The sequence below is a fragment of the Varroa jacobsoni genome, unplaced genomic scaffold (genome assembly GCF_002532875.2).
Source record: "Varroa jacobsoni isolate VJ856 unplaced genomic scaffold, vjacob_1.0 scaffold_827, whole genome shotgun sequence".
Taxonomy (NCBI): domain Eukaryota; kingdom Metazoa; phylum Arthropoda; class Arachnida; order Mesostigmata; family Varroidae; genus Varroa; species Varroa jacobsoni.
Genome location: NW_019213729.1, coordinates 36,036 through 46,194, shown reverse-complemented (window position 1 = coordinate 46,194; position 10,159 = coordinate 36,036). Strand labels below are relative to the sequence as shown.

The window sequence follows — 10,159 nt, the reverse complement described above, 5'->3', positions numbered from 1 at the left end:
CGTGGGCCTGGTTACCGATCCGAGTAAGGCTTATGCGTAGCCATACAAGTAAACGATTAGTCACGATCTAACAGGCCAGCAAACGATAGACAGACACCTAGGCTTACCCTAACTACAGTCTCAGTTCGCTGGATATGTAGCATGCTATATTTGCGAGCTGCTATCAGGTAGCGATGAAGCGACAGCGGGCTTCGGCCAGTTGGCCAACGAGAAGCAGCTGAGCTGTCGAAAATAGACAGAGCAGACACGGACGGGGGGCACAATCGAGAACGAAAGAAGACAGACAATACAAATGTAGCGGCACAATAGATACACGACAAGTTCGTCTCCGCACCGCTATATGTATACTACACAATCGAAGCGAGAAGGGAGTTGGTCAGTTGGTAGGGGCGGACAAAGGGACGGAATGGCTAGCAAATTGGGACAATATTTGCTCGTCTGCCGCGCGCTAACTTGACCACTGACTCAGTGGTATACAGTGACGGATAGCGGTGCTGGAACCCGCCTATATGCATCTGAGTGTAGACACAGGATAGCCCAAACTACACGTAATAGCGACTCCGTTAGCATGTATATGTTCGGAATGATGGGTCTTCAGGGGTCAGAATTGGCTCGGCCGTAGCTTAGAAAACAACTAGTGCCAAGGAAAAAGGATAAAAAGGGAAAAGTATAATTGCCAAAGACTCTTCTAACATGTAAACGAATACCACAAATCATCAGTTTTCGAGAAAATGTAGTTGACCCAAATAGCAGGATTAGTAGGATTATCTGGGTCAAACGTAAAGGTAATAATTTCGTGCGGAACAGTTTGTCATTCGGAGGTGTATGAACTGAAGAAATAAAAGCATTGCGATCATTTACTGCTGAGTTATGTCAAGGATTATAATTCGCTTATTGTAGGTCCACATGAAGTTTTGCTGGTATGAAGTCGGCCTTTGAATGGCCCAGATAATATCGCATATACGAGTTATTCTACAAGGATGGAGACACAATATCAATGTGGGTCCCATTCTCCAAAGATAACTTCCAGCTTGGACGGAAACCTAGATGGTTACGTGTGTTTAATAGTTACAACGATTCTGGCAAAAATACTTAACAATACAAAGATTCTAACCTATGATCATGCTAACAAGACTGTTTTATCAGCACGATACGTTATATCACTGAAGTCGTCCAAATTAAAAAAAAATTATTTATATTTAACAAACAACGACATGTGATAAAACGAACGCGAAATTACCATGCGTTTGTTTAATTTATAAGCTTGAACTAAGTTAAGTTTTGCTCTAAGGTCCACTTGGATCCTTCAGTTTGTTTGATAAAGTAACAACGACGACGACATATGATTGTATGCATGCTCGAAATGGAGTGAGTTATATGGCCCAACTTCGCCCCAGCCTATATAGTCCCAGGCTAAGCATGTAATATAACTCCATATAAGGCCTTTTACAACGTAATTTTATTCACTTTGCCTTTGAAAATGTAGCTTTAGGCTAACCGAAATTGAACTGTACATAAACGATAAAAAGCAAAAACAATCATCTCATTTTCCTATTACTATTTCAGTGAACAATAGCCGTTGTCAATAGCCGTAGACGTGTATTTAATTACACTATATTATTCAAGCTGTTACAACTGGGCTGTAAGTATCCGGCAGGACCAGTATTTCCTAGCACCTAATAGGTCCAACTTCGCGCTGCGCTGTCCAAGCCTCGCGGCCTCCATTGTGCGTGTGTCTGATTAGATCCTATTACTTCCAAAACCGTTTAACGCATCACACAGCTTTGGGTTTTCAACGCAATCAGGCGTGTTCTTGTACTAGTCTATGGTAATAGACACACAACAAGGCCTATATTAGACCTGATGTATATTCCGCTTTCGCGATAGTACTCGTAGCGATTTCGGCTGTTCCCTCTGCCAAATGAAGTCCATGCCCACCTTTTCCTAGCAGGAGATTCGCGTATACGTTGGCGATAAAATAGAAAGAAACGTACGTGCCTCACGTCGCACCCGCATACGTGAGCCCCTGTATGCTAGCCTAAATTGCTCTTTTCGGAAAATACTTTTCCATCAGACGATGAACAACTCTCTATGCAGCTAGGTGACCTTGATAACAGGGAGAAAACACTAGGGTCTCGGGTGCCCGCGTAAATATAGGTCACAATATATTTGGGCCACCATGATTTAGAATGCCTTGCCTGAATAAGAGGCCGTCTATCTTCCAACTTCCTCGCAGTGTAGCAATCACTGTTTTTCACAGGCGGCTCGAGGTTAATGCATCACGAGCTCGGCATCGTTGTAGGGGTTCGAGGTGACCGAGCCGTCTTGAGGTCTAAGGCTGACTCTCGTCGTCAAATTGGATGGCGTCCACATATCGCAGAATTCGCACAGTTCGCTGGGACCGTTCCCCCCTGCAGATGCCAGAGTCCACCGGCATAAAGTCTCGAACCACCCCGACTAGTTTAGAATGCGAAGCCACCCTCACCGCGTTGAGAAAATTAGCGAAAGATGATTACCTCGCTGTTGTCCAAAAATTCTGCCCAAGAAAACCCTACACCCGAGATTTATACGCAGTTCCTCTGGCAGGAACCGCCTGGCAGTCACGAACTCACTGAATTTCTTGCTCGCTGAATTGAGGAAGTTTCCCTGTAGCGACAGGAGGCTTTTCTTAGCGGCACATTGCTTTCTTTAAAAGAAAGAGTTTGTGCAGTTTTATCGTTTTACGTCTCTTCAACGCGAATCTTAAAGTCGAACGACATTCGCACGTTCGACTGCGCTCTTCACGGCTAGGTGTGCTAACGGTCTCACGTCCGCTGCCACTACAGCCTCCCAGCGATCTCGGCATCCTCGCGCTGCCTCCAATTGCCGTACGTACGTGTCCGTCTGAAGCTTTCACAGTTCGAATCTAATGATTTCGTACGGTACATAGCCGCTTGATCCTGGTATGACGTACCCCTGATCTTTTTTGTCCATCAAGCCTCCTTCTGCCGACACCAGTTCTTTGCAATCGAACTTCTCTTCACTGCTTTGCTTGACCTGTTGACTACAATCTGATGCCGTTATTAGTGTTATCGGTTGCGACTAGGGTGGCCTGCCTCTAACGAAGGCCTGATCACTAACTGGCGTGCGCCCAGTAGCACAACTGAGCAGGAATCGGTTAAAGGGACAGCTAGTTGACCGGTCGGAAGGTCTCGTAGTTCTGACCTTCTACAGATCTAACCAGGCGTAGGCTTGATTGCTGGCATCGAGTTGCGAACGATTAGGACTTTGCTCGAAGACCAACAATAGCCAGCGGCTAGCGGCCGGAACTTTTATATTCTAGTAGTTATTTAATATATTCATCGCAGTAGCAAGTCATTGTTCAGCTTTCGTTCCACATGTGCGACAGTTGTTCTATAAAGATTTCTAGTCTTTACCAGAGCGGAGCAGTCTTAACTTGGGAGTGCATGGTCGGATCGTATAATAAAATCCCTATTCTTTGCTGTATTATGCCTGCCTAACACGCATGTTTCTGAGAATATTCATTGGCACAATACAAACCAAGTAAAATATCGAACGGGACTCTTCTTACCATAACAAAATATTACTAGTTTAAAAAGTTTCTGAATATTTTTTTTGTCTGTCGCTATATAATCAAATAAAATTATCTCGAGGATTTTGAAAAGGTAATCGCTCTTATATGACACCTAACGACATCCCGTTGTTGCTACTATTCACGGAGACACTGACTATAGCAGGACGAGAAATTCAGTGCTTAAGAATAAAGCTTCCGCGCACAAAAATATGAGTGAAATTTAATTTCATCAGACTATGCTAATGACGACCAGCAGCTAAAATTAAAATTAGAAGTTCCAACCCCCAATACTAGTCGGTAGGGTAGCTAATATCCGCTTCAGACAAAATTTCAAAACGCGTTTGGAAACCAATTGCTCCGCGTATCATTGTTTTTGTACTCATCGAGCCTTGCAGGTTACGACATCGCTGATCGAATAATCATAACGTTACAAATTATAAAACCTACATAAGGCCCCATTGTCGATTTTTAGGACCATTGTTTTCTTATCCAAAACGCAATTCTATCGGAACATCACGTCAGTAGCAACAATTGCTTTTTTCAGCAACTGCAAAAGCGTTGCCCACCCCTAGATTGGATAGTAAATTTTTTAAGCCCCCCGATGAGATTATCGTGCGAAACGTCAAATTCGCACCAGCTGGTTCTTCGATAATGAACATCGCTCCTGGTGGCCCTCGAACAGAGTATCGATGCTTACGTTATTATTCCGTAGCGAATTTCAGTAATGCTATGATACCAGTTTGACTGAGATTTCGTCGGAAGATTGCGGGCCTTGCTTAATAAAGCTTTCACTATTATTACACCTCGAGCTAATGACGCTTTGTTTTGTCCCGATAGATTCGGAAACCGCAACTAAAAAGATCCGAACGGTGGAAGAGAAAACAAATGACATGTGCCGCGGTCGATCCCTGCAGACTGAGAGGGCTAGCAGTGTCGCCCATCTCCTCCAGCATGTCCGGACCTCAAACACAAAGGCACAATTAAAAAGCGTTTAATAAAAGAAAATTGTACACTCCCCAACTGCTCCAGACATCTACCCAACACGTGCCACCTCGTACCATCGAAACTATTGCTGCCGATTTTTAGGTGGAACAAAAAACTGCCAAAACGGTTATCTGGGCCATAACATCTAAACGACACATGCAAAGATTATGTCAAATAGAAAGTGTGTGTTTTAAGCAAAGATACTGGTAAAATACAATGCGCGTAGCAGCTTGATCCCTAAACTGAGCACAACTGGGGCGTCGGGTTATGAATGAGTATGAAGCCAGCAAAAAAGCCACACGAATATTCTTGCAGCGAAGAATTTCTGTCTGCACCTTAGCATTCTCTGGCCCTGAATCGAATGGGGGGCCTCAAATTTGGCTCGGAGTCAGGAATGAAGAGGGTTTTAAAGATGAAGTAGACTTTTAGAGACCAAGAAATGATGTCGACACTTAGCAGACGACTTCGTTTATAGGTGAAGTGCCGTCGATATCAAGCAAGCATCTATTTTTAAATACTAACAGCTTCTAGCGTGAGTGCCACAGCATCGATCTTTTGTCACTGTCTGAAAGGATTACACATGCGTGAAAATAGAAATAGATTCGTTTAGGATGCGTGTCAACAGTAGATTACTTTCGACGGATGACGTCGATAGTATATACAATAGGATGGACTGAGGAAGCCGAGTTTCCTGACTAAAATGTATATGTTGAAAATAGCCGTTGTTAACTACCGTTTGGCAAAACTACCAATTATAAGCTTCTATTTGTTATTATATAAAATATTATATAAAAATATATTATATAAAATATTTGACCCTATAAAATAGGGTACTCTCAACAAGATAACAGACGGGATATTTCTGAAATACTGTGTAAGACTGCATTTCATGATCACTCTATTTCAGTTGTTTTTTGTTCCGTATTTCATGCGTTCAACTTAACTATACAATTTTAATTTCCAACAAGCCTACTTTACTTCATAAACCATTATTAGACTTATTTTCGCTCCGTATAGAAACGGCATACGTTCTCCTCGCCAAAATTGTCCGTTTTACGAGAAAACAGTATCTCCTTAAATTGCTATCTATGCGTGTACACAATTTCGTGTATTTGTTTGTAAATCTTTCTAACGGTAATCCCTGTCAGTAACAAAGACAACTAATAATTGCACAAAAAGCTTACATTGAGTCACCGATACTATTGTATCAGCGTGTAGTAAGTATAAATGAAAGTATAAATCATTAAAACTGTTGGTTTAATTTAATTTTACTATCAGTTAATTACATTTACTTACAGGCTTGGATCTAGTCGGTGTTTGACCCAATGCGACAACTATGTTTGGTTCATACGATAAAAAAAAATAAACGAAATATACTCGAATGAGTTAATTTTGTTTTTTTCTTTTGAAGGAAACAACTTTGTAAGCACTGTTGCGATTATGAAAAGCGTCTGTATGTTACGCGTTGGAATTGTTTGTTATTCTGTATGTTATTAAAGCTTGAGCGAAAGGAACAGGATGCTGTTCACCTTACTTTTTGATGAAGTGACCTTTTCTAGGGGGATTCTATAGCGCCGCTAGGTGCTCTTAGCTTGTCTAATCGACTGCGCATATAAAAACAAGCAACACATTGCTTTTTCTATCTTGTTACAATCTGCTATACTAATCTATTCGTTACCACGGGAGAATATTAACATTTGACTGATCATATTGGATTGTTTCAACTGACACAATAAAGAAATCTCGCGGCCATATATATGAATATGGTCCCCATTTATCTGTAGGCTTTCGTAAACGAATTCGCTTATCTTTAAGATCACATACGTATCAGTTATGGCTTCCGAATGCTATTCTAAATATCGCTCATCTATTCACAATCTAAGACAAGAGTATACCTTTTCTTCGTCAAACTCCTTATTATTCAGAATAACATAGTAAAGGTCTATGAATTAAACGATTACATGACGGACAAAATGGTGTCGCTGGCCGCATCTTATATACAGCTAGTATCAGTCCACTGACTCCGAGTTGCTGTTCAGGTGACATACCTAATCCGACATGTATATCAGGCACGCCAAACAAGCACCTTTTTGCGATCACTTTTCTTGTATGTGTGAAGAAGACGTACCTTTTTCCAACAAACTTTTGCTGATTTGTGTCGAATGTCGCTTCGTTACACTTTCTTTCTATTGAACTATGGCAACACAACGCGTAGCAATAATAAATCTCCTGTAAGTGTTATTGAATTCTAACTATACTTACATTTATGTAGCAAATAATATTTTCTACAAAAATAGAATGTAGACTATGTATTAGTGCATGCATATTTACGATCCACATAAACGTTCTGCACCGTTTAAATTCACATGGCATTGTCTTCAGTCATTTGATAACTATACTTAGTATTTCTAGACTTCGTATCGCTTTCCTTCATGTAAATTACGTTGTTTACTGAAATAATATAGCAGTAAACTTGCTGGTTGCTCTGCAAAATGTACTTCAGTGATTCGGCTATAGCTTTAGGACAGCCTTCATTGGTACGCTGCCCTTAAATTAAGGCCTTTGCTAAAAGATGGTTGAAAAACGTCCTGTTACATCAACTTCTTTATGATATTCCAAGTGACAAGCAGTATAGAGATACAGGCCCACGTTATGACAAAGTGAATCCAATAAGGACACTGGAACGGACTTGCAAAGGTGTTCTTAACGCCGGGACCGAGCCGAGCATTAATCTCACGTCTTGCAAGATAAACAAGTGATGCCGGAATGACGTACTGGATCCCGGCACCGGCATATGCACCTGTGAACCATTGGATTTTACCAATACGTTAGTTTACTTGTGTTTAGTATACTTTTTTTAGTTACTTCGACAAATCACCGTTTCAGACAATAGATTTATGATCTAATATAGCCGTAAGTTAAGGTGAATTACAGGGATTATCCAAAACTAACCGCGAAGAACAATTATGCGAAGGAAAAGGGCCATGCCTTTGATTGAACCAATTCAAAAACGGGTATTAACGTCTTTTTTCGAAGCAATGCTTAAGTCTAGCTTTCGACAAAGGTAACTGCTTTAATTAAATAAGAAAAAAGCATTGCTTGAATTCTGCTTTGTTTTTTCCCTGTTTTGGAAAAACTCTATTTATACCGTAATATCGAATAATTTGAATTAGTTGCCCAACCAGTAACGCTAACGAGTAGATCCACATCTTGCACTAACAGTGCTATCAAACAGGGTGGAATCAACGCCATTATCGGAACGACCGCCTGTGGAGTAGAAATCGCACAATTGTCACAAAATGCGGCATTAAAACTTACTCCAATCTGATAACCCGCACCACTACAGTGCACCATTGGAATTTATTATTGTTCGTGACGTAGCGTCACTTTATATCGAATCTTTGTACTGTTCGTAAGTCGTTCCAGTAAGATCGGGGCAACAGGCGTCACGGCCCCCCTTATGAAGCATATTACATTGAACTGAATTTACGTACGAAAGATGTTTCTGAAAATAACAAACCTTTGCAAACCACCACGGGGAATCCTGATTAACAATGAGCGCTCGCAGGTTATTTGTCAATGTGATAGCGATAATCGGGAAATTTGAGGTGACCATAAGTATGGGAAACACAAGAAGAAAATATTGCAAATATGGTATTTCGGGGACAACGGAAGGTGTCATGCTTGGCTCGAAATTCAATGTGTACAAATCCTTCACCACCTCGAACGTGAAAACACCTGGCATCGAAAGGCAATTTTAACAGGAAACAGGAAAAATGATTAAGAAAAGCCCCAGGGGTAATTATATTTGAGTTAGACGCTGTTAATTGTGTTTATATGATATATAATAGATTCGTAATAAGAGGCCCCTACTTTAGCCCAGAAATATGACAACGACGTAGTAAAAAAAGAAGTCGCTTACAAGATAACACGTGACGACTATATAATGGCCAAAGTATGCTTCCCTGTCTAAGATTGGCCTAGTTAGCCAATGTGAGTTTAATAATGCGTTAGTGTTAATTGAAATTTCAACTTCTTCGTATTGTATTGAGAAATACAAGTATCTAAATCAGCTTATGCCGACGCAATTAAATAAGTTTATCGCAACTAAAAATATAGTTCAACCTGCGAACTTAATCTAAACCTACTTCAATAGGAGAATATTAAGGTAGACTTACACTTAACACTTACCCGTCATCGACAGAAGATTATAGAAAACTTGAACGAGTATGAAGTCGCACAGTATTAGTATAGACACTCCCTAACAAAGAGTAATAACACATACGGATAAAAAACGTCGATTGGGTTAACTGTGTTGCACGATAACGCGTTCGACGACACTGTTATAGTAAACAAAATTGCACCTAAGGTTTCCTCACCGTAAGCCATTGTTAAATCAGTTTATACAACTAGCCACACCTAAACTAAAAATTAATCCTACGTAACATGGCAATTTGTTATTGGGCCTCAAATTTAATAATGTAATAATAATGAAGATCAAATCACGACATTAAAGGTGACGATGTCTAAAACGTCGGATGTTGCAACCATCGAGAACAAGCCCAATTTTACCAATAATTAGTAAAAATATCACTTAGTAAGAATCATTTCATCTTTTACTTGAAGCACGGTACCGCAGACCAATCAGTACGACTACTTTCATCTTAAGGGCAGACTTCAACAGAGCTTTCCATATCGCTGATCAAAAACGCGTTAAGAAAGGCTCTTTGGAAAATGCCAAGTACTCCCAACAAAGTATGGATCAGCGAAGATCATTCGATGCCTTTGTGAAATATAGAAATCATTCAGTTGTCTTTCGAATGGAGGTACTGGTTTTTGTCAAGATTTTCCAATCACCTACTAATTAGATCACGTAACAGGTACGTTCACATAGGACAAATACGATTTTGTTTGGACTAACAGGTGAGTAGCAAAACACCACTTCCTCATAAAATCAGTATATTACAAAACTAGAAAACACATCAGTTACTTCGCTTAACTCAACTGCTATCTGATCGGCTCGACGAACATGTACAAAGGTTAACATTAAACAAACTAAATCAGATAGATATGTTAAGATAATCTTCAAAACTTCTATAACCATGAATTAGATTAAAAAAAAAAGTATGTGAGTATGTAATTGTAAATTTACGAATGAAGGGCACATTAATCATTTTAGACTCACCGCCTACAAAACAGACGGCCTTTATCATACCTTTTTTGGCTGAAGCGGAGTGATTAGGGAAGGTAACGAATGGTGGCACATGAACGAGTACACGCATGTTCCAAACAGTGCCGGCACTTCTGAGATGTCTCCCACCTTCGGATGACCTTTTGCATGGCCGTTAATAATAGCGATCATACACAAGACGATCATAATACCGAAAGCTGCAAATACGGAAAAGCTATATAGAATAAAAAATAAATTGCAATTTCCTAACGCTCTACTCTTCACTATAATAATTTTATAGTATTAAAGAGATAAGGTAGCTTGAAAAATAAAGCTGCCTGAAGTATTTTTTACAAATAATAATCATAGGGTTTAATTTTTTTATATGTACTTAATTATTATTGCACTGCGCCCGAGAGTTTGGTTTAATC

The 10,159-nt window shown here is 40.1% G+C and overlaps 1 protein-coding gene across 4 annotated transcripts in view; it reads right to left on the bottom strand.

Annotated features, from left to right (window-relative positions):
- Positions 1-5,792: 5,792 nt before the first annotated feature.
- Positions 5,793-10,159, bottom strand: part of LOC111264184 (putative sodium-coupled neutral amino acid transporter 12) — a 13,018-nt gene continuing 8,651 nt past the window's right edge. For 3 of the 4 annotated variants that reach the window (XM_022839860.2, XM_022839859.2, XM_022839862.2), the window contains 5 exons: positions 9,774-9,946; positions 8,750-8,819; positions 8,079-8,296; positions 7,741-7,825; positions 5,793-7,358 (listed from right to left, as the gene is read on the bottom strand). In XM_022839860.2, coding sequence (XP_022695595.1) covers positions 7,150-7,358; positions 7,741-7,825; positions 8,079-8,296; positions 8,750-8,819; positions 9,774-9,946 — 755 coding nt within the window. In that variant the 3' untranslated portion in view covers positions 5,793-7,149. Of the gene's footprint in view, positions 7,359-7,706; positions 7,826-8,078; positions 8,297-8,749; positions 8,820-9,773; positions 9,947-10,159 lie in introns of all 4 variants that reach the window. The other variant, XM_022839861.2, reaches the window with a different exon arrangement.